At 36.0% G+C, this 25,517-nt stretch overlaps 1 protein-coding gene and 1 long non-coding RNA gene across 9 annotated transcripts in view; one reads left to right on the top strand and one right to left on the bottom strand.

The window, feature by feature from the left end:
• Positions 1–6,497: 6,497 nt before the first annotated feature.
• LOC139080687 (uncharacterized) lies at positions 6,498–12,407 on the bottom strand. Its single transcript, XR_011535392.1, has 3 exons — positions 12,268–12,407; positions 11,761–11,860; positions 6,498–10,542 (listed from the first exon to the last, which is right to left on the bottom strand). It is a non-coding gene; the product is annotated as an uncharacterized lncRNA (long non-coding RNA).
• A 405-nt stretch (positions 12,408–12,812) lies between these two features.
• Positions 12,813–25,517, top strand: part of BRINP3 (BMP/retinoic acid inducible neural specific 3) — a 394,820-nt gene continuing 382,115 nt past the window's right edge. For 2 of the 8 annotated variants that reach the window (XM_070602590.1, XM_070602593.1), the window contains exon 1: positions 12,988–13,419. In XM_070602590.1, coding sequence (XP_070458691.1) covers positions 13,277–13,419 — 143 coding nt within the window. In that variant the 5' untranslated portion in view covers positions 12,988–13,276. Of the gene's footprint in view, positions 13,420–14,769; positions 15,111–15,202; positions 16,493–25,517 lie in introns of those variants that run through there. The other 6 variants (XM_070602587.1, XM_070602589.1, XM_070602594.1 and 3 more) reach the window with 6 other exon arrangements.

The following is a 25,517-nucleotide window of genomic DNA, read 5'->3' as shown; positions in this document are numbered from 1 at the left end:
TTCCATTGTTTAAGCCACGGCACTTTGTTATGGCACCTTGAGTAGACTAATACGCTATCTGTTTTTTACTGATTTTGTGTCTGCTGTAGTTGTAGGAAGACATGAGAAGACTGCGGTGTATTCCAACTGATTGAATAATGGAGAGCTACCAAGATCATTAGCCATGCTACACTGTCATGAAAATATTTGAAGAATTTTCTCTGGAGGCATAGAATAGAAATGACCTTTATTAAACAAAACATAGGAATATTTACTTCTTTATAAAAAATACACTTTTCTGAATTTTATGCAAGAACAAATTGTATACACTACTATATATAAACCAACTATTTATCTAATAGACAGAATTAATTACTAAGAATACTTAGTAAGAACTTGTTTATATAAATATCATGTTAATAACGAAATTATTAAAATGTTTCAAATCCTGCTACTATTCATGTGTAGTGCATGTAGCATGATGAATATATTAAGAGTTTCCATTCTTTTATATTACGTTTAAATTAATTGGCAAATATATATTTGCCCTTTGAAAAGTTATACATATTTTACACTTGTTCAAGAAAATGATGACTTTTAAAAATCTGCTATTAACTTCTTATGCTTAACAACAAAGGCTGTATTATTTTCTGTGAGTAAATGAGATTTTTCATGAGTTTTTCAAAGCAAATTAAGATCTTACCAGAGGAATTTAGCAATAATTGCTAAAAGAAATTTTATTTTCCTGGAAATGTGGTTATATCGTCTGTGATCAAAATTTCTGTTCTTTATTCCCGGTGTCTTCTCTCACTTTTTAATTGTTTATATTGCTTTTTCCCTTATTTATATAAGGAAAACATAACAAAATGTAGAAGAAATTGAGTGTATACATTATTTTATTTAACTAAGAAATATTTAACAAAGAATCTCTAATGTTGTCTATTTAAACAATGTTTATTTTAAAAGACTTTGTATTGCTACTAATGAATATCAATTGATTCATGAGAAAATGGCAAATAAACTGAAAAGACTATAGCACATATGTACAGTATTTTAAATATTATTAATGTGCATTTATATTTATAATATTTAAGAAAACTAGTTCCTCAACTTTATAATTTAAAAAATATTTCATTTTACAACCTAGATTTTTCTATAATTAACAATCTCAAATGTCTAATTATATTATTAATATGTATTAGGCAATACAATGGATAAAAGCATGAACCATTACATTAGTTCAATTACAATTTTTCCTAGAACTCAAAGAGAATTTATCAAAAAGGAATGATCAAACTAGACAATTTTCATAGATTTTTTAACTGAATATTTGGTTTTGGAATTGAAGGGAAGCTGGAAAGACAAAATTTGAGAAAGAAAAAATAAGATAATTACATTTGAAACCTCTTCAAGTATATTTGCATGATAATTTTAATCAATCAATATCATATGATTCTATAAGAAACTTACAATAATCTGTCAATTAAAATTTTATTTTAGATCGTCATTATTCTGCCTTCTTCTTCCTTTATTAACTGTGAAGGTCAATACCTTACAAATGTAGAAGCTGTAAGCAAATTGGTATATATTTGCAATGATTGTGGTTTCTTTGCATCTTCTCTACACGCTTTTAGGAGAATTTCATCCTCAAACTTACTTTCCCCTTTTGCCTTTCCTTGTAATGCAGTGTAGGCATGTGATGTAGGCCCCACAAATCAGACCCAATCTGAGATTTGATTTTTAAAGTAATAAATTAAAGAAGCAGATACTTGGTAGAATCAATATTCTGAAAAGAATGGGAGCAGAGGCATTCAGCTTTTGTGGGCAGAAATTGTCCTGAATCAAATATTGAGCATTTACTACAACATTTTAGGTAGCATACTGGAAAGGGTCATAGAGAGACCAAGAAGAAATATTTGTACTAAAATAAAAGCACATTCTTGCACGTAGATGGATTGAAACTCACCACTCCATGTTTCTCTTTCTTGTAAAAGTTTTACGTAAGTCCATTTTTGGTCTAACACAAAGGGGTAATATTTGGACATTTTAAATCAGGAATTTGTTTGTTATTTCCTCCCCTAAGGAGACAACAATGAATGTCAATTAAAGTGCTGGATGTGTTTCTTTGGTCTCAATTGACTAGATGGTATGAAACCAAGGTGATTTTATTTAACAAGAGCTCAACATTAAAGAAAATGAATTTTAAAAATTTCCCTTTGAGAGCTAGATTTCAGTGGGTTCACAGCAGAATCCTTTTACTCTAGTAGAGAATTTTTAATCTAGAGAATTTTTACTCTAATGTATAAAGCATTAGACATAACAGCAATTTTCTTACTTACAGAAAGTTAACAAGAGTCTTCTTGGCCAGGGCAAAGAAGGAGAGAAAGAAGAGATCAAGATGGAACATGAGTATGATTAGAGATAATTAGAAACCTCAGAGAAGGGAGATCACTGCTCCACTTTTCTCCTGGAATTTTGGAAGAGAACAACTTTTAATGGGTGCTGTCCACAGTAAATTAAAGATTTAAAGTAAAGAAAAAATTGTTGCATTTTAGAAGGAAAAAGAGCCTGAAATAGTACCACCTTGTTTCTCATGGGCTGTGTATGTCAGGGAGAATATCCACATCTTCCAAAATGAGATCATGCTGAATAGCCACTTTTGGACCCAATGAAGTCTGGGATTATGTTTAGATAACTAAAAAAAAGGAATTCCTCTCAATTTGGTGGCTTAAGGAAGGAGTATGAGTTCACTTTCTGCAAAGAGGCCAAGGTGGCTGGAGGAAAGTGACTAAGAATATAGTAACAGGTCAGAGGATAAAGAAGAGTTCAATGTTTTAGGGTCTTGAGTGACATGGTAATAATTTTGGTGTTTGTTCTAGATAGATGAGAACCCATTGCACATTTTTAGCAGAGGATTAAGATGATCAATTTTTATTTTAACAGGATTACAATATTTGCTGTGTTAAGGATGAAAGCAATGGTAACGGACAAAGCAGAGCAGCATAAAGAAGATATTGTTGTAATAAACCAGGTTCGAGATTGTGGTGACTTGGATTAGAACGTTAGCTGTGAAAGAGATGAGAAGCCCGCACAGGCTGGATGTATTTTGTAGAGAGGATCAAGAGGATTTGTTGGTCATTTGGGTATGAGCTCTGAGAGAAGGAGAGAAGTCAGAGATCTCTTCAGTTTTTTTCCTGACTATCTGCAAGGATGATTTGTCATTGAGTTGAGGAAGAATGGAGGGGGAACAGCTGTGAGACAGGGTTGGAGTACAACAGCTGAATTTTGTACATGCTAAAATTAAGATGGTCATTATATTTTTAAGTGAAATTGTTAAATAGTAATTTGTATAGATTCTAATTTGTATACAAAGCCTAGGGATCAGCCTGAAAACATAAATTTGGGCAAAATCAGTAGAAAGATGATATTGGATGCCATGGAAATGAATGAGTTCTTCAAGAGATTGAGTGTAGATGCAAAAGTGAAGTTCACGGACTGGACCTTAGGGAATTTCAACATTAAAAGTTCAAGACAATGAGAATAAACTAGAAAGAGTAACTGAGAGGCAGCAACCAGAGATGTATGAAAAAGATCAATTAATATTTTGTTCTGGAAGCAAATATAGAAACTATTTCGAGGAAGAGTATTGTGAAAAATGCTGTTGATTAGTCAAAGAAGATACAGACCAAGAACTCACCCTTGGTTTAGCTTTGATATCCCCTCTATTTCATGCATTCTTCCTTCCTTCTCCCCACTAACCCCACCAACAAAACCCAACCACTGATCAGTTGCTGAATTTTTTGCTGTCTCTAGAGTTTTACCTTTTCCAGAATGTTATATAGTTCTTTTTTTTTTCTTTGAGAAAGATTAGCCCTGAGCTAACATCTACTGCCAATCCTCCTCTTTTTGTCGGGGAAGATTGGCCCTGAGCTAACATCTGTGCCCATCTTCCTCTATTTTGTATGTGGGACATCTACCACAGCATAGCTTGATAAGTGGTGTGTAGGTCCATGTCGGGGATCCGAGTGGGCGAACCCTGGGCACTGAAGTGGAACGTGTGAACTTAACCACTGCGCCACTGGGCCAGCCCCCTAGAATGTTATACAGTTCAAATCATACAGTATGTAGGTTTTCAGATTGGCTTCTTTCACTAAACAATATGCATTTTAAGTTTCCTCCATTTCTTTTTATGGCTTAGTAGTACACTTCTTTTAATCACTGAATAACACTGTATTGTATGGATGTACGACTATTTGTCTATCTGTTTGCCTTAGGAAGGACAACTTGATTGCTTCAAGTTTGGGGCAGTTAAGCATAAATCTGCAGGTATGTCTGTGGACATGTTTTCAACCTATTTTGGTAAATAACAAAGAGTGCAGTTGTTGAACCGTATGATAAGACTATGCCTGCCAAACTTTCTCCCAAAATGGCTGCACCATTTGCCTTCCCACCAGCCATCGATGAGAGTTCCTGTTGCTCCACATCCTCTGACAATTTGCTACTGTCAGCTTTTTAGATTTTAGCCATCCCAGTAGGTGTGCACTGGTATTTCATTGTTGTTTTAATTTTCAATTTCCTAATGATACATGATGTTGAGCATCTTTTCATGTGCTATTTGCCATTTGTATATCTTCTTTGGTGAGGTCTGTGTGCAGATCTTTTACCCATTTTTTAATTGTTACTTTTCTTATTGTTGAGTTTTAAGAGTTCTTTGTATATTTTGGATACCAATCCTTTATGAGACATGTGTTTTGCAAATATTTTCTCCCGGTCTATGGCATGTCTTTTCATACTCTTAACAGTGTCTTTTGTAGAGCAATTTTTTTAATTTCAATGAGGTGCAACTTATCAATTATTTTCTTTCATGAATTGTGCTTTTGACGTTGTATCCAAAAGTCATTTCCAAACTCAAGCTCACCTAGATTTTCTCCTATGTTAACTTCTAGGAGCTTTATAGTTTTGCATGTTACATTTATGTCTGTGATCTATTTTGAGTTCATTTTTGTGGAAAGTATAAAGTCAGTGTTTAGATTCACTTTTTCCCATGCAGATATACAGTTGAATGCGAAATTTGGGCTCAGGGGTAATTTACGGGAACCCCCAAAGCCATAAGTATTCATTCATTAACAAACATTTATCAAGCACTAACCATGTGCAGAGCCCATTCTAGATGCTGGCAAGGACTGAAGTTCCCCCTGTTACCTAACAGCACACCACCCATCAAACTCCTTCATCTAATTCCTCCCTGTGAGCAAAGTTAAAGAATCTGCCTGCACTGAATGTTCAGTCTGATGCTTTAGTCATGGATAAGAACGATTTGGTTTGAGAATATGGGTGCAGCAGTTTGCTATCCATGTTCTCTTCTTGCTAGACACAAAGCTGACTTAATTTTACAACTTCCTTTGCAGTCAGTTTCAGTCATAAGAATGTTCCGGTCAATGGAGTGTGAACGCAAGTGCTATGACTCACTTCCAGATCTGGACCATAAAATTCTCCTAAGTGATCCTCCACATCTCCTCTTTCCCACATTTACCAAATGAGTAGAGAACATCCAAGGACTTAGTGGACCACTGGGTCATGAGGTGGAAGGCGTCTTGGTCCCTGAATCTCTGTGTATCAGATCACCACACCCATCCTGCTGACTCCACTGAACTGGAAGTGAGCACAAGATTACAATTTTGGTTAACAACAGAATTTTGGAGTTGTTAATTACAACTTTAAACTTCTACTGAAGAAAAAAACTTTCATCCTACTGACACTGTTGCCTCTTAAACTCTAAGCAAACTCTTTCCTGCAAGTGCAGGCAATAGGTAATAAACTTACAAGCTTCCGGAAGCTGGGAAGTAATGTAAGTAAGTGAAGGATGCTGTATTTGTTGCTGAGGAGACCTTACGGCTAGGCTAAGGACACCAGCAATTATTCAACTCTAGATTTATTGCTTTCTTTTGTTGTTGTTATTATGATGGTTGTGTCAATATTTGTAAGATACTTGAGGTTCCTGACATTTGTTATTGTGTTTAGCACATTATCCTAAGAAGTGCTTGGCCCACAGATGACATTCAATAAATTAATTGTTCTGTCTAATAAGAGGATGATTGATGATGCAAATAGGGTGTAGGATGGGGTCAAAAAGACCTTTATAGTTATCGGTATACTCCCCTGACCCCCCTACCACAACAGAAAGACTGTAATTTACTTATATTTATATCCTTATAACATTTAGAACCTTGTTCTTACACGTTATACTATCAATAAATGATTGTTGAATAAAAGCTCAATAAATATTTGTTGAATTGACTTTTAGGCTTGGTTTTCTCCCATAAATATGAAATGAATTCATTTTATATAGTCTCTTAAAATTGCTTTTGTCTGTAAATTCATATTTTCTCCTCAGAGGCAAAACTCCATGATCAATGTGAGGGATTATTTTTCATCTTCCTACAAGGTATGTATTTCTTCAGAATAGAAAGTACGAGCATTAGAGAGATTTAGAGATACCAAGAGAATTGGCAATCAAGTGGCTTAGTTTCTTTTTATTTTCGTTAAAGGGGTGAAAGGCCTTAGGATCCATGAGACACTAAAATTAATGATGCATCCTAATTAAGCAAATGTTCAGCTTCTTTTCTTGATTGCAATATTGTACAAAATACAAGGAGAAAACGCTCCAATTGCTTCATATCAATCCTTTCATGAAAATAAAATTCCTCCCACTCCCTGTCAGTCAGTCTCTTATGGTCTCATTTTAGATCTCAAGTTTCTTTTAATATTTTTCCAATTTCCACTGGCTTCTGCACTTAATCTTATTGTGTTTAGTAGTTTTTCTTCATATCATATATGTTTCATATAATCTTCAAATTTCATGATCATTATTCACTTCCTTACACCTATATCAGTATTTGTTATAAACAAATCAGCATGTATTGGGTGCTAATATGTGTAAGACTCTTTGCTAAGTAGTACATTCTAAATGAATAAACCTATGTAATATTAGAAGTCCTTGAATTATTAGTTTATTTCTGGAAACTAGTTCGATGTCCAGTTCTCCCCATCTTGGCTCCTATCCATTTCCTATGTAAGCAAGTTGGAAGGATCAACTTGGCTCTTGATGAAAAATGGTGGTTTGTCCACTACCTGGAGGAATGGAATAGCCGTGAAGCAAGAGTTTGCTGTTAAGTCATCAAGTTCCTAGAGAGGAAAGACCATACTACTTATTTTTGAACTCTTTGAATGACTGGCTCTATTAGTTTTCTGTTGCTGCTGTTATAAATTACCACAAATACATGGTATCTGAAAGCAACACAAACTTATTAAACTTACAGCTTGGGAGGTCAGAAGTCTATAATGGGTTAGCAGGACTTCACTTCTCTTGGAAGCTCTAGAAATGAATTTGGTTCCTGCCCTCTTCCAGCTTCTAGAGGTGCCCTACCTGCACCCTTTGGCTAACGCTTCCCCATCACTTCAACTACTTCTTTCATCGCATCTCTTTCTCTGACTCTATCCTTCTGCCTTCCTCTTGTAAGGATGCTTGTGATTACTCTAGGCAGATGCAGCTGATCTAGGCTACTCTCTGTATCTCAAGGTCCTTAACCTTATGAAATATGCAAAGTTCCTTTTGCCATAGAAGGTAACCTAGTCATACATTCTGGGAATTAGATGTGGACATTTTGGGAGTTGTTATTCTTTCTACCACAGTGAATAATCATTGAAATACAGATACAAGGAAGGATTATAAGAAAGTTGGGTCTGATCACTTCCTTGAATGTTTTGAAAATTGTTATTTTTGTAAGTTACTTCAAAAATTATGCAGCGTTATACATGTCAATTGACAGTGCATTAATACATAGAACCATTATGCCAATGAACATATTTTGGTCACTATACTAATGAATGGAGTTGGATAGTACAAATAATTTAGAAAATAACTATTTTCGTTATTGTCAAAAATCTTAATTCTGAGAACTCTGAATAACAAAATGTTACATAAACTGATAGTTTTATAATTCAGCTTGTAATATTAGAAACATTTCACTCTTCCATGAATATATTTTACTTGCAAAAGTTGATAGATGAAGCATTTATACTTACATAAATAATTTGCTAATAAAATTAATAAATAATTTGATATTTCCATTATATTTCTTCTTCCCTCCAACAAATTAGAAAATGCAATATAGTGAATAAAAAGAACTCAATTATTACTTTTAGTAAGGAATAACAGTGCTCCAATTTCCTCAAACCTCATTTGTCTTATTTTTGAAGAAACAAAATGCTTTAACTCACAGCATGGTGAGAGGATTAAATTAATATAGTTAACAGTAAGGTATTTATAAAATTATAAAGTCCCATGCAGTAGCAGAGTCATTATTTTTAACACAGTTTACTAGGCCAAATATATGTCAAATATTGAGAAAAAATTTTGAAGAATGCTGTCATTTAGTAACATTTATAAACATAGGATAAAAATTAAATGCAGTAAACCTTTGTAAGAATGTAAAGAGGGAAAGTTTGGTGAAGTACTGAATTTCATCCATTAAATGCCTATTGAGGGGCCAGTCTGGTGGCATAGTGGTTAAGTTCACATGCTCTGTTTCAGTAGCCTGGGGTTCACCAGTTGGGATCCCTGGCACAGACCTACACACTGCTCATCAAGAAATGCTGAGGCAGCATCCCACATGCTACAACTAGAAGGACCCACAACTGAAAATACACAACTATGTACCCAGGGGTTTTGGGGGAGGAAAAGGAAAAAAATTAAAAAAAGAATCTTCAAAAAAAAAATGAAGAATCCTTCCTGAGAAAGTAAAATTATATCATGAAATGTTCCCCAATCATTGAGGCAGGGTTGGGGGGGGTGGGTGAAGCATGGTGGGAAACAAAAATTTTCAACAATAAAGAGTATTAGTTATCAATACAATAAACTCCAAGAAGGCTGCAATTTATTCATCTTTGTATTATTGTTTCTTTCTCTATTTTATTCCTTATCCCAATCTCAAATAATATCTGTTTTAGCAGCTAGTAATAGATTTAATTGATTTAGAATGAATACTAGCTAAATTAGGAAAACCACATTTAGAGTTCCTTGGGTCACTAGTTAGTGTACGATTACACTAATCAACCTCTCTGGTTCTCAATTTCTTCATCAGAATGAAGGAGTTAAACTAAATGATCTTTTAAGTTCCTTCAAGTTCCAACATACTTTTTTTGAGATTCAAATATGTTGGCTCAGTTTATTCAGCAACATATTGGTCTTACGGAGCAAGACGTGAAGATGCTTGCACGCTTCGATATTTAAGAAACTTTAGATACTTTCAAAGAGAAAGCTCTAAAACCAAAATAAACACATAGCAAAGAGACTAAGATGAATAAATTTAAATATTCTAATGAGGGCAATTGTATATGCATAAATGTGTGTTCTGCGTGACACTCTTTTCTATGTAAGGAACCGTTTGAATTTACTTGCTTTACTACAACCCATTTTTGTTATGAATGTGATTTAAGGTTAAAATAATCTGAGGCATATTGACATTTTCGCTCACAAGCAAATTGGTTCACAATTTCTTTAATATATCTTGAACGTTGCTTTTAGATTAAAGATTTTAGTGGATAAATAAGTAACAAATATATTAGGTGGTACTCGTATACTTAAAAGAAGGAGCCAGGGTAGTAGATAAAGCATTACCAGTAATACAAAATGTGCTAGAGTGCCAACTACTAGGTATGAATTGAGAGTATCCCCAAAAGGGCATACTCAACATAAAATTAAAATGGGTAACCTTTGAAAGAGGTCTAAGTACAAACAAGCTTTGTAGACTCTACACTTGAATTTTGAGGTTGATCAAATGTAATCATATGTCTTAAAATAATGCTCAAATACCTAAATCATTTAATAAACTTTCAGTGCTATAAACTATTTTAAAGTTAAGGAGCCATGGGTCACAAAATTAATGTTTTACACTGTACTTTTTTTCTCCAAATATTTGAAAGAACAATAACCTCATGTTTATTTCACATAGAAAATAAAAATTTCAGGGATCAGCCCAATGGCATAGTGATTAATTCACGAGCTCCACTTTGATGGCCCCCAGGCCGCCATACGAAATAGAGGAAGACTGACAGAGATGTTAGCTCAGGGACAATCTTCCTCAAGCAAAAAGAGGAAGATTGGCAACAGATGTTACCTCAGGGGGAGTCTTCCACATTAAAAAAATTAATTTAATAAAAAACAAAAATTTTAATCTTACATCTTTTAATTTGTCAAGTTTTGTCCTCAGCAAAAAACTGTATTTCTTTGAACAGTAGTTTAGGTAAGTAGGTTTAGGCAGCATATTGAGATCTTACATGAAAAGTATGTTCTCTATATATTACAACTGCTAAGATTGTATTTGTGATGACTGTAATTCAGGATATTCATCCTCCTTATGGATGGATGGAGCTAAGATTCCCATAACAGGCTTGTCAGCCTCTGTAAAACACAGAGACATACACAGAGATCATCCTTTTGGTAAAATGAGACGACTGAAGAAAAACTTCTGCTCTAGGACATCGTTAGGGCTGGAATACAGCCTAAGGAGAGAAAAAAAAAAAAAAGTTATACAAACATGTCCATACTGAAATTTTTTTCTCTTGCCAGTTCTAATAGTAAGAAAGACTATAGATGCTCGTGCACATGCGCAGCTTGCCTTGCTGTTGTAATACGCCACTTAGCTATCTCTCTTCTGGGATTCCTTACTGTGATTTCTGTAAAACTGATCACCTGAAATGAAGTCTATTCTTAGCCATGCAATTTCAATACAGATATTCTAGATGAGGTTAAGGACATCTTGCTTGCATCAGCAGTAAATTTTGTACCAATTAGCTTATTCTTGATCATTAAAATTTGGGGATAAGGGGTTCACAATGGGAGGATTGACAACAATGGAGGGAAAAAATCTAATATGAATATTTTACGAGTGAAATATATTCTATAACCCCAGACTGCCATGATTTCCTTTAGAGCAAGCTTCCTTTAATTTTTCACATCCAAAATGGTCAGCTTACACTTGAAAAACTAAGTTCACACCGTTTGCAAGATTTGTTATTCTGCACACTTAGAGATGTGCTGTAAGCCCAATCAAGAGCTATTCCACTTCTTCCCTCTCCCACAACTACCCATCTTCATGTAAAGAGCATGTACAGGCTGGGGGTGCTATAGCCTCGTGAATACAAGAGGGTTTTATGAATTTATAGGTATCACCACAACATGCAAATAACTATTTTGGATGCTAGTAATCTGTATCTTGTGCAAGAAATGGAACAAAGATGCACACATTAGTAAAAAGGCTTCTATAGCTTTAACTTAAACTAGCAAAATGTGAAACATGCACATTTTCATTTCTGGAACTGAAAGAACATTATATCTTAGAACGCGGCCAAGGTATAGGAAAAGCGTAGACACGGCGCTGCTACCTGAAACTATTTTCTTTATTTTCAGAAAAGAAAGAGTTAGTAAGAAATAAGGGAGATATTTAAATACCCATTTAGCAAGCAAATAGGAATCTGCTTTACCTGTGTTTGAGTTTTGAATGTGGGAGAAGGACCTTACACCTTCATATTGCCTCCTTAAAGTCCCGACTTCAAATTCACCCTTACATGCTACTACTCTCCTAGGAAGGAGCAAAAGAAAATTTCCACTGACCCAGCTCGTGATTGACATACAGAGAGCAAATAAATGAATGGAGTGGGGGATGGGGCCGTGAGAAGCAATGCGTTTCCTTTTCAACCGCAGAAAATAAGATTACTTACCAAGAACATTTTTATCCAGGGCAAATGTTTATTCCCTCTATCATTCGGCGCCTCAGTCTCTGCCAGAAATCAATTTCCACTCTACCTTTCCCTCCTAGTTCTAAAGAAGAGAGAGAGTGGATAATGCTTAAGCTTCAGGGTCCAGAGGGAGACAGAGTAGAGGGCAAAAGACTCCCACAGCGCTCTTTATCCAGATCCAAGCTCGGAGAGCGAACCCTTGGGGAGGGAGGGATCGCCTCCAAGGAGGGTACCGGGAGTGGCGACGGGGGAGTCATTTCACAACCGAAATATAAATCATCTACAAAGAGAATTCCCAGCCCCTCTGTCACACCAGCAATTCCCCAGGGGAAGTATGTTTCAAAGAGGAAAAGGAAGTTCCTGAATTGAATGAGAGAGAGAGAGAGAGGGAGGGAGGAGGATTTGGGTTTTGGGGGGGTTAGGATTTGGACTTGGAGAAGGCATGGGGTCGTGGAGAGGAAGGGGGAGAAGGAATCAGGCTAATCTTACCCGATCGATCAGGCGATCGTTTGTGCGGTATCGGGATACGAAAATGGCAAGATAATGCATTCGGCAGCCAAGCCATTTCTAGCACACTCTCCCTTGGGCACTGTGCAGGAATCAGAGGGGGCGCGGGAGCCTCACAGCCTGCCACCCGCTCCCCCAGGGACGGCTCCCCCAGCTTCTAAAGCAAGGCGTTTGGAGCTGAGATTGCGGATGGAAGTCAATTGCCTTCAGTCGCGGGCAGCAGGACTCGCCAAGAAAGCAGGACCTGTGTGGGCTCCTGCAGCCTCCGCGGCCGCCTCTAACCAAGGTTCCCGGTCCCCTGGCCTGAGCCTCCGGGCACAGCGCCCCGAAAGCGCCCAGCGACTCGGCCTCCTCCACATCATCAGCCCTCCGATTCCCCCCTTCAGTGTGAATCGCTGATGATTTGGTCATCCTAAAGTGACCCTAGTGGTTTATTTGGGAGGGGGGAGAGTTGGTTGTGTCAGGCTTCCTCACTGCGCCTCCTTCTGTCTCTGCGAGCGAGAGGAGGATTCAAGGGAAATCCTTGTGAAATGCACTGATGGAATACTATTAATCCTAATGATAATGTTCCCAACGCAGGTAACTCTTAAAGAACTGAGAGTGGCAAGATCGGAACAGGATTTCCGAAGCAATGCCCTCTTGAATTCTCATTGGATGCTTCCCAGAAGCCTAAATCATTCTGGCTGCTGTATCTTTCAGGATGACTACAGCCTTGCTCACTAGTTCTCTCTTTATCTCCTTGTCTTCAACACATCCTTTGACTTCTCTTTGCAGATTTATCCGTATCCCACCTCCTGCTCTCCGGGCTCCTGATTTTCCCCACTGTTTGGGGATGTACAATCTGTAAATTTGCACTCTGTCTGCCTAAGGATCACCACAAATAACTTCCCCTCACCCCCGTCCCCTCATAATAAGAGGCACCTCTTTCACATTTTGCTTCTCTTCCTTGGGAATTTGTGGCTCTCCCTGTGACTGGTTTTTACTTGGTTACATGCCACCGGGAACTGCTGATTATTTCAAAGTTCCACCCCCTTGTAGCTATCACTGTACCTTGATTTGGAAGATCATGGAATATCTGTGTGAATCCTGGATGTATATTTCTCACAGTCATCTTGCCTCCTGGAATTTCCTCTGGTAAGTTACTCTCTTTATATGTCCTTAGAAACTTATCGCTAGTGTTATTTTTAATTAGATTTGTCTATTCAAAAAAAAGATTTCTCTTTTTTTTCATTTTGTTACTTTGAAAACTCAAAGATCTATATGACCCTGTTTATTAACTAGTATGTTAGTTGCAATGGTGCTACTGAGATATAGTCCATGTAATGAATTACTCCATCACCTTTTACATTATTTATTTCTGTCCTCATTTATATTACCGGTTATAGGAAACAGTAACCATCCCTCCCCCCCCCCCCCCCGCCATTAATGCTTCTTGGCACACATTCTTGTGCCATTTGAAAGGTTAAATTTTATGTTTATCTAAGAGTGAGCTTAACAGAAACCTTCTGACAATATCAGGGTTTGGGAAAGTTCACTAGTCTCTGATCTTCACAAGGTTGTTCGGGTCAGAATTCGTTCACTGTAAGCAATTACATGACCGAAGGAGGACTCTTGTAAAGTCTATTTTTATGGGTTTAGCAGGACGTTAAGCACTAAAAGCCACTGGATGGTAAGAACAGGACTGTGAGTTTTGAGTGCAACATTTTTTCTTAGAACATTTCGAATCACACATGAACACATTATTTTGGCATTGTATTTCAATGCAGGCATCATATTTGGGAATACATTTCTGATTTTGTGAATTTAGCTGGTGAACAGTTAATTGGACATGGAGTGCTCATTTCAGAGGAAGAGAGCTAGCAGAAGAAGGCACTGATTACCTTGGTTCTAATAAATTGAAATTCAGGGGCAGACTATACATAAAAAATTTCATTGCCTTACTCTTCAGAGTTGTCCAACTCCTAGACTCAATTTTTAATAAGTACATTAATGTGGTCAGTGTTTTTTGCTTTTATAAACATTTTTTTATGGGGTCAACTGACAGTTTTGATTATCACTTCCTCTTTAGGTATGGGTGCATTGAGAAACATTTAAATCTTTGCTTTTACTTCATATATTGACAAGAACACAGTATTCATTAAATACCAGACTTGCATATGTCAGTAATCTCTAATGCATATAAAGGCTTAGGATTTTCTCTGTGAACCACCCCCCAGTAAGAACAAGTTCCAGATTTCTACAACATCTCTCTTTATTCTGATGGATGGAGGTGCGAACCTATTGTTTAAGCTTTTCTTTCTTTCCTTCTTTCTTCCTTTTCCTTTTCTTTTTTTTTAATTTCTCGGAAAAAACTATTTCTGTCGTCATTGATGGCTGACGCGACAACCTAAGTAGTGCTTTTATAAATTCAAAAGCCCTTTTAGCTTCCAGACATAAAAGTACTCCAGCTGCAGCGTCACCCCACCCCCCAGGCTCAGGATTCAAGGGCTTTCCCCTCTTGGCTCCCACCAAGAGAACAGGGCTGGGACTGTGGCCCGTACCCCTTGGCGCCCCTCACCCGTCACTAGCTACTACCTGGTCTCCTTCCCGGACTGGTGGTCCTGCCTGGCAAGTGCCATCAGCGTCCGTGACTTCAGTGGAAGAAACGAGGGCTTAGCATAATTCACCAATTCAAATAATCTCTTTGGACGACTGCTGCTGTTGCGCAGGGGTGGAGGGAGGGAAAAAAAAAGAAAGAAAGAAAAAAACCCCCAACTTTCAGCGCAGTCAGATCTTTCCTTCTTCACCTAGTCTACTCCAGGAAGGCACAGACGTACGGTATTTAGGTAAGTGCGTTTTGCTGTATATAACGTCAAACTCCAGCTTGTGATGGGGAAATTTACATCTAGGGGCTCCGTCAGCCAAGGACGCTTGAACCAGAGGGCTATCAACAGGCGACTCTGCCTGGAGATTTCTCCGCAGCTCATGGCAACGCCTAAGCCACCTGGGCGCAGGGAGCGCGGAGGACAAGGTGCCTGGTTGACCGGCTGGCCCCAGACTTGGTGCTGGGTGTGGGGATGACCCGCGCGGGTAGGACTGTGCCCAGCACTCTGACCCGCTAGCGCAGGCTCCGCACTCAGCCCCTGCGGCGGCGGTGTGCTGGCTTGGTAGGCATTTGCAGCCCTGGAGCGTGGGGCGCGCCAGGGGGCTTCCATCCTTGCTTAAAGCTCCATTTCCAGCCTTCCTCTGGCCAAACTTGAGCAAAAACCTCTTTTCTGTGCAAGAGTAGACTCGGGAGCTCTGGAATCTCCTATCAACGCCCTTCTGCGTTTTCACTGATCGATTTCTTATTTATTTAGAATGAGCTCTGCCTAAGTCTAATAAATGACGGCTCTTCAGCGTGCCTGCTTTATGAACCCCTAATCACAGCCTCCATCCCACCGCCTGGTTGGGTTTAGGATTGCTAACTGGCTTCTCAGGCTCTGTGTTCAAGTATTGCTGACCATCCTTCCCTCTCCTCCTTCCCCAACTCTCAAGAATCTGGAGGGCGCTGGGGTGGGGGAGAGAGAGTTGCATTTCAACTCGGAGCTAGAGCTGGGCATAGAAGGTTGAAGTTAAAAGCAAAGAGGGAGGGTGGGGAGCCGTTTAGCTTGTCTCGTAGCCACTTTCAAGTTGGGCTTTTATTTTTCCGTTTCCCTTTTTCTGGGGGCGGGGTGGGAGGTAGGAGGATCTGGGACCGGAGCGCTCTCCTCCGGCGTCCACTCGGAGAGGGGGTGGTGCTTCTTGGCGCCTGGTGACTTCTGGTTCTGCAGCCAAGCAGTGGCAGAGTTTAAGTCTCTGACGGCTGTTGTCCTAGTCCCCAAGAGTTGAACCAGAGAGCGTCTTACTTTGCACCAGGTCGAGTACGTGATCAGCCATTTAGAACAGGGACCTCCTTTTAATGGGAATCCGGCTAGGAAACGCTGGGGAGGCTCTGTCTCCCAGGATAAGATGTTTGTTTCCAGCTGTGTGAGATGCCAACCGGAGGCTGGAAAAGAGGAAGAGGTGACTAGGGTTGCGAAATAACCCTACTGTTGCTTACAAATATTCTAGCCAGTCAGATGTATGTAAGCAGAGAAGACGGCACCAGGGTATAAAACTGTCACAGCAGCTTCGAAGACAGATGATTCAGATTTGGGGACTTTTTCTTTTGCGTGCTATTTAGATTTGTCATCATGCAGTTAAGCAGGTAAGGACCGAACGTCTGTATTTTATTGACGATCGTAGAACCTATGTTTGACCCATCCCGTGATAATTTATCTTTGTTTCAAGTGATAGATTATATGTATTTTCAGATGGCTCAGCTATGATGCATAACTTCTTAATATTCACATTCATGAATCGTTTAAAGCCGTTTCAATGTTTAGCATGCAGTTATTTGAATATTCGACTTGCATTCATTTAAATGTTTACCGGTGTCAAAACGAAATCCTAAACTGGGCCGAGGTGAGAGGAAGAAATGAGGGGGGTAAAGAGTTGGAGCAAGGAATGCATAACCCTAATGAGTATGTAAGATAAGAGTTACAGAAATACCTTAAAACATGGCTTCTTATTAAGGTCACAGACCTTAATATATAAAGGACAGTTGGAGAACTATTAAGGGCATCTTCACCTAGCAATTCAATTCTGACTACTTGAGAGAAATGTTTCGTGTGTATTTTCATGTTATTTTCTCAATTTCAAAAAAAGAAAAAAAAATCCGTGGGGTGAGGGTGGGTTAGGTTGTCAAATAAGATGAGAAAAGAGCTTGCCCTAAGGCAATGTTATCTATGACCCCAGTATAGAAATCTTTGGGCTCCGGAAACCAGTTGGAAACTAAAAAATAAAATCTAACAAATTTAAGAAATTATGGGAGACCTCCCATCAATAAAGCCTTTTTAAATTCCAAATTTTGTAGATGTGTGATTTTAGCAGCCAATAGATTTCTTCCACTATCTGACTTAAGAAAAAACTCAATTAAAAGGACAAAAGAAATTTTAAGTGCTACAATAAGTTTTGTTATTACTATTGATATTTTATTCTGTTTTGCTTACATGTTGAAGGAATCTAGAGTCCCCACACAGTGAAGCAAAAAATATTAATGACACAATCCCAGAACTATTTTATTTATTTCTAACACTTTTTCTCCTCTAGGAAAATGTGTTCCTTAAGATTTTCTCTCGAAATATTTTTAGTACTTACATTTATTAATGTGGATGCCTGATCAATAATTTTTCTGCTTATAAAGCTCACTGATAACATCTAGAAGAAATAAGAAAGATAATTGCAACTTTGGGTCTTAAGATTGCAAAGTTATAGTGCTTTTCTTAGTTTGGTGCAAGAGATAGTTTTAACTCCACTGGAGAGGGTAATTTGTCAATCAATTCCAGTTCCTCAGTTCTTTAGCATTTTACCGTCTGGAGTTTTATTGTAGTGAATATGTTCATTCTGTGTTTGTGTATGTATATATATATCTCCATTGTTGAGTGAGTGGAGGAGGTATTTATTTTAAATCTACATTGCTTGAATATTGTTTCCAAATGTAATAGATGTAATACCATATACGATTGATTTCATTTATTATTTAATCAGATAAGATATGATTCCAGCATCTCATGAGATATTTTCTTTTAATAAATTCAACATTATGACAATGTACATTTTTATAAAATACAGTGCATCTTGATTTTCTGCAAGCAAAATAATTGATATAAAATAGTTAAGTAAGTCAAATCTAAATAAGAAGAAACCTTTGGGACTCTAAAAGAGTGTGTGCATTTGTGTACCATATACATATCTACATACATAAAATTGTCTTACTCTTAGATTTGTGTGTTCTTTGAATAAAAGTGGAATTTCTTTTCAGAATAGTGCCTTTGTGTCTTTCTCTCTTCAAGTGCAAACAACTCAACTGGTAGGACTTCAAAACTTTGATGCTGTATTATCAACCTATGCTTCAATTTCCTTTTTTTCCTGTTATTTTGATTTTTCTGATATTATCTATATAATGAGCAGTCATTAACTAGAATAAGTGTCTAAAACTTTAGTAATTTAGAAAATTGGATATTAGTATTAAAAGTTCAGACATGAACAGAAATGTAACACCAATCTGTGGCAAGGTTAGCACAAATTTATATTTTATTAAAAAATATTCCAAAGGCATTCTCGGATAGTAAGATTATGATTAAGGAAGTACCCTTCTAAGATTCTTAACACTTTTCTCTTCTCCTAGTCGTGGGTTATTGTGAGAAGTAGAGTAAGATAGATCTGGGGTTCCTTCCTTAATTTCAATTCTAGTTCTACCTCATTAATGTGATCCTAGTAACATTTCTTGACCACTCTTCATTTATTTTCCACATTTCTCGTCTGGGCACAACATTGTCTACTTCACAGAGTTGTTGCAGATAAACTTCATAAGAGATGAGGATGCTTTAAAAAGACAAATATTATGAAAACAAAATATGTTTTGAAAACATACCATTTATGTTTGATTTTTTTTTTTTTGGTCTTTTTGGATAAAGTTCTCTTTCTATGGAAGAAGTAATATTGACCCAACTTCTTTTCAAATTATTAGTATCAGATATTCTTGGTTTATGGTGTCATGGTGTCTAATGAGTTTAAATAATGTATCTTTTGTTTTCATATTATGTAGCTAAAAAATAAGCCAACATTTAAAGAATACACTCCTGAGGGCACATTAGGTCTTCTTTCCATTATGTTTACCTTGGCTCTGACAAAGTTCTGGGATAATAGTCACTTCTACAAAATAATTGCTCTTGGTTGATTTCTTAGTGTCATCTAGTGAAAACAAAGTCTCATTTCTCAGCAGATTTATATTATTAACATGGTGACCACTGTCAGTTTCATGGAAAACAAGATCAAAATATTCTCATGTAACAACTTTCAAAACGGAGAAACTCAAAAAATGTCAGACTTTTCATTTCTAACATCTTTTATAAACTCACATTCAGCTTACCAGAATTACTTAGGTGACATCTGGCATTGTTGGTGTTTTAATTTAGCAACTACGTGGATGATTTCATTTAGACATGTAGTAGTATAACTCTGACAAGTTTCTCCATGCACTGGTACATTTTATGATTTTAATGTTTGCAATTCATTAGTTCTAAAGAAGAGCAAAAGAAAAAAATAATTTGTGTTTGAATATTATTGATTGTTAATGGATGATCTTGGTTCTTAAGAGAAGGGGCTAGTGTAATAGTGTTTATTCCATTATAGAAAAGGGAAAAGGGTTCCCTGAAGATGACATATAATTGTGAACACTAATGGCCTTTTTACTGCAAATATACCTGGAAGTTCTGGCCCAGCTTTTTAAAAACTTTTTTTAGTGATATCAAATAACCACTCTAACCATTTTATACTGGTCATCAAATACCCACATCAATAACATTTTAAGGCTTTTATCACCATCATTTCAAGCATATTTGATGAGTTATCAAGAATGTTTATATCCAGTTACTCATTTGCAGACCTATCCAGTTACAAGGTCTCCATAGATAATTATTTCATAAGCTATGAATCCACTCTTCTTTACTTAATGTTCGAAATAAAGCATTCATGCAAATAGCTCTGGGATATTCCTCAATTTCCTACTCAAAGTAAAAAATCATGAGTAAACTAGTAGATGCTCTAATAATTGAAATAAACCCAATTATGATTCTCTAACCAATTTCTTTCTCCTCAAGACTGAAAGATATAACTAATATATTTTTAATGAGCTGAGTGGATTACTAGATATTTTATCATGAAATAAATAGTGGTGTTGACTTTTTAAATGTTCATTTTTAATCAAGAAAGTATAAATTCAGGCATGGAAAAATGACACGCAACCTAATAAATTAAGAAATCTTGTAGATTCTTATTCTACTATATTTATTGTTGTTTCTTAAACACAATTCATCATTTCTCAAAATGTTTATTTTTTATTAAGTTTAGAGTTAAAAATGGTGTTTATCCTCAGCGTGACCTATTTTTACTTATAATTATTTTGTTAAGAGTATTTGTTTTAATACCTAGACCCTAATTTACTCAAATGTGGATGCCTTCAAAAGCACTCAAAGCCTAACAAATTTACTTTATTTGCTAATAAAGAAGCTACCATATTATAGTTCCAGCAAATTAAATCTATAAAATACACATTCATTGATTAAATTAATAAATATCTTACCATTACCTTTGAATGTATTGTAACTCCCTACTATAGAAAATTTATTGTCTCATAATGGTGTGTTTCATTTAAATTCCATTATAGATTTATTGTAAAAGAATACTTATAGATAGACTTAGTCTCCCTGACTTCTGTGAATATCAGCCAACCTCATCAGGATTGAGCTGTTTTTTATTAACTTTTCTGGAGTCTTGCATTTTGTTAATTTTAAAAGCTATCTCTAGAATATTGCACTATTAAAAAACAATCGAACCTTGGAAAGACCAAAATTGAGTAAGCACGCATCTTAGATTTTCAATGTCAGATAGTAGCCAGTCTATAAACACACTGTTAGTTTATGGAGTCATTAAACATTCACTCTCACCACCAAAAAATATAATCTTTAAAACATTTCAGATGATGTCCACAAACATAAGCCAGTTTGCAAAGAAGTGATTCAATCAAATAAAAGAATAAATTTAAAAATTGAAGCATGGATTCACTCAAGTATTGTGTTGCAAAATCACATATGTGCATACAGGTTGTGTATAATTAGTGTCTGTCATTTGTAATATCTTTGATATGCACGTACTTTTAAGCTATGTTTGTGTAACTGCTTTTAGATATGCAATTTAAAACTGTGTGCAGAAACTCCTTCTTTTGTAGCTAAAGTAAATATAGAACAAAAGTTAATTCAATCAGGAGGTTCCTGGGGTAGACAAGATATTTAAGTGGCTTTCATGTTTTTAGTGTGGTAACATTTCTGATGGTTTGAAAGATCAGCCCTATAAATGTGCTAATAGGGATAGTGGAACAGTCTTTTTCCAGAAGTGAACACCTCTGGAATAATGGTAAACAACATCTAAATTTTTAGAAGAAAATGATTAAAAGTTGAATAAATGCAGCAAAGTTTTAAGAAATGCTCCCTTAAGATAGTTAACCCAAGCTTCTCTCAACATTTTCTTATATAACACTAAACATATTAATATATACACCAATCTAGCTTACTCAAGACATTGAAATTGAATGGCTCTACTTGAGTTTACAATAATAGATTTTCTGGTTATTTATTCAGACCTGTCACCAAAATACAAAGACAAAGTTACAGCACATTTTATAAATGTGATAAGTAATATTTTCAAGATTATGCTATGGAATACTGTGGAAGAAGACTAAAGTTTCCAAAATTGAATAATCTAGACAAAAAGGAATTTCCAATGATCAGTTAGCAACAGCAACAACTAGAAAGTATATTTTTTGTTCCTTACTACTAATTTCACTCCAAATGGAGTTTTTTAAATACCTTGTTAATTATAATTCAAGCATTTTCTTGAGTGAGTAATTATGATGGAATGTGTGTTTTCCAGATTTGTAAGATATACACTTTTCTATTTATTGAAAGTTTCAACCTATCGTTTATAACCACTCAAAAACAGCACTTTCTTTTTTAAATGTGAACTAACAGAAGCGAATCCAGTTTTCTCTGTGAATTGAAATTTATCATAGCTAAGAAAAAAGGAATCTCGAGTAATGTCTTAAGGAGCACTCTACATATCTTTTAAAATTATCCTTAAATTAAATCTTCTTTACAACTGAAGTATTTGTTTTAGCATCTTTCTCACCTTTGAGTGGAGACATAGCATATGGATTTACAAGCTTCCTCTCCAACACATACACATTTTTGCAATACATCTCTCCTTATTTGAGAACTTTTAGATCAAGGACAGATTACTGACATTTTAAATGTATAGCTATCTTTATACTTTGCCCAAAAACTTTGCACTAGTTATGTCTGAATAATGGCAAAGCTGTGTGGAATAATACCTTTGAGCACCCACGTTCCCTCTTAGAGTGAACTCCAGCAGGTTTTATTAGTATCTTTCATGCATCCATGAAATGCAGACATTTTAACACATCTCTTGTTTAACCAATTTGAAAGACAAAACAGTCAATTACAATCATCTTAAGATAGGCCAGATGAATACAAAAGATCACTCATGTCATTATTACTTTTTTTTTTTTTTTTTTTTTTAAGATTTTATTTTTTCCTTTTTCTCCCCAAAGCCCCCCAGTACATAGTTGTGTATTCTTCGTTGTGGGTTCTTCTAGTTGTGGCATGTGGGACGCTGCCTCAGCGTGGTCTGATGAGCAGTGCCATGTCCGCACCCAGGATTCGAACCAACGAAACACTGGGCCGCCTGCAGCGGAGCGCGCGAACTTAACCACTCGGCCACGGGGCCAGCCCCTCATTATTACTTTTTAAACCTATCCTTGACAGCTACTATTTAAGGAAATCTATTCTGATTTAGAGTAAGAATCAGTAACTTCAGTATAAACTGCTGTGATTAACTCTTAAAAATATTTCTTTCTCATCAATAATATTGAGTCAGTAAGGTAAACAAAAGTTTAATCTAGCCTCACATGATTCTTTCATCACAAAAGTGATAAATTCACATGCTTTGCTAGCTTTTAGATATAAATTTGCTGAGGTCTAAGCTGAAGATGAAAATTTATTTGCTGAGGATTTGAAACCAGACAATTATTAACTGTTCATTAAAAATTTATCTATTATCAAATTTTGGTCTCAGATAAGTCCTGTAGTAGTGATTCTTATGATTTTTATTCAGAAGGTTATTCTGACAAGTCCAGACAAAATGACTTTAAAAATTACCACTATTACATACACGATATGCTGGGTATAGCTAATATTCAATTGTCTCTATATATCAGACATGGTAATGTTCCATTTATTCTTTCTTATAAGATCCTTCAAAATCTGGTTCTTTTTATATAAAAACTCTCTTCAATAATATAGATAGTTTCTGGGGCCGGCACTGTAGGCTAGTGGTTAGCTCAGTACACTCTGCTTTGGCAGCCTGGGTTTGGCTCCCGGGTGTGGACCTATACCACTTGTGGGCAGCCATGCTGTGGTGATGACCCACATACAAAATAGAGGAAGATTAGCACAGATGTTAGCTCAGGGTGAATCTTCCTCAGCAAAAAAAAAAACAAAAAAAAAGAATATATATTGCTTTTTCATTTACTTTGCTTTTCGTTTGAAATTTAGTCAAAGTTCTTTATAGCTTTCTGAGTTTGAAAACAGATTGAGCTATTTTAGAAGTTTAAAGTAATATAATGATAAGTGTGCTTCTTGAAAATATCAAATGGTCTCTAAATTGCATGTTTGGGAATAATGGGGAAAGCAGGTGCTTATTGTTAGAAAAAAAGCTTAGTTAGACAAGCTAGAATTATGTTACCAATACCATGCACTGTAAGGCTGACTACCATGGAAAATATGGGCTATCCCAGCATGTCTGGCCACTGGGATGACATGCAAACATTATTGCTAAGGAGACATTCTTTAATTAGAAACACCCAGAGTTCCGACATGCTTTTTGAGTTGTTGGTTGAGAAGGCATTAGAGAACAGCAAAGAAAGATTTAACTACCTGATGATGGATTTGTTTCCCTGTTGTAGATCAACTCTTTTTGTTATTACTTCATTTTTGGTTCTTCTAAAAAAAATATTTGTTGGATTTCTGATCAATGGTGTGCACTGGGGAAAACCCGTGGACTTTAACAATGAAAGGATACAACAATTGCTTGTATGGGGCTTACAGTTTTTTGTTATTTGAAGTATACTTTGTTTTAATTAATCCACTAAAGCAAATTTAATGCTTGACCACACATTTTATTTTCATGCATGTCCAACTTTGATGTTGTAAATATAATTCTCTTTGAGAGAAGAGGGTTGTCAAATTCTGCAGTATAGAGATAGGTCCATAAAGGATATATTTTCTATTCAGAGTATTAAAGGATAACTACTAAAGAGAAATGTAGGAACCGGAACCGTCCTGAAAAATAAAGCCATAACAATTCTCAGAGTAGTGATTTAGTTGACATCTTATCGGGGTTTTTTTCCCAAAAAAAGTTAGCTTCTTTTTAACTGGGACATTTCCAGTGGGTTGTAACTTTTGATTTTTCAGTAATTAACCAATTAACCAAAAAAAATCAGATTAACACTATAAGAATTTACTTTGCAAATTTAATTTTCTTACTCCATCGTATATTTATTAAGGGTCTTCTCTGTGCCAGCTCTTTTGTCAGTTTTACAGATGCATTAATGAATAAAACACAAAAATCTCTGCCTCTTGTTGCTTATACTGGAATTATCACATTATTAAAGGAATTATCATCCTATGAATTGAATGCTATCTGTAACCGGGATCAGAAGATAAATTTGAGTCCACTGAGAATATTTATAACCATGCACTCTGAGGTTAAAAAAGTTTGAACCTTTTCATTGTCTTACAAATGGATAAAAGAACCTGAAGATTATTATTTTGAAATTTAAAAAATTTTTCCTATGGCCTAAATAAGCAAGACTCTTTTTAAAAAAAACTTTCTAATAATTTTACTGAACTTTCTCTGAAAGTTCCTTAAATGCAATATTTCCTTTGTGTGTGACTTGAGAAGATACATTCCTATTTATATTTCTCAATATAATAACTTCTCATTAAAAGTTCATTTCACCTTGTAGCCCTGGTTAATTTCAAGGTAACTTTTGGTCCTTCTATAGATCAAGAGATTTATTGTCCATTTGGTTACCAAACTCCAAGATTTTTCAACTTCATCCTGGTGTTATGTCTTGTTCTTAGAAAATATTAGTAAGTCTTTATTTACAGCAGGATAAATGCCTTTGCTGAACAAGTTAGTACTATAGTTTCAGTTTTTACCCATGATCGTTACCAAAAAAAGTGTTTTTAAAGCATTTCTAAAGCTTTGCAAAACTGTTACTGAGGACGTTGTCCATAAAGTCAGGGGCAAAAGATTTACTATCTTTGTACTTGCATAGATTTTCACAAAGTATCGTTTTTTTTTTTAATGAACTACTTCCTTAAATTCCCCTTAAATTTGCATTTATGTGACAAAATTTTTTTTCTGACAGGAAATGTTTTATTCTCCTCACAAATCAGAGTGCTTTTTAATCAGACTATGCCAGAAAAAGCAGAATCAAATTGCCAGTTATAACAACCATTTTAGATCCAGATGTGGGTAACTATTATTTT

This window comes from Equus przewalskii, chromosome 31 (assembly GCF_037783145.1).
Source record: "Equus przewalskii isolate Varuska chromosome 31, EquPr2, whole genome shotgun sequence".
NCBI classification, from domain to species: Eukaryota; Metazoa; Chordata; class Mammalia; order Perissodactyla; family Equidae; genus Equus; species Equus przewalskii.
The sequence above is the reverse complement of the archived record's forward strand: the minus strand, read 5'-3'. Positions and strand labels throughout refer to the sequence as shown.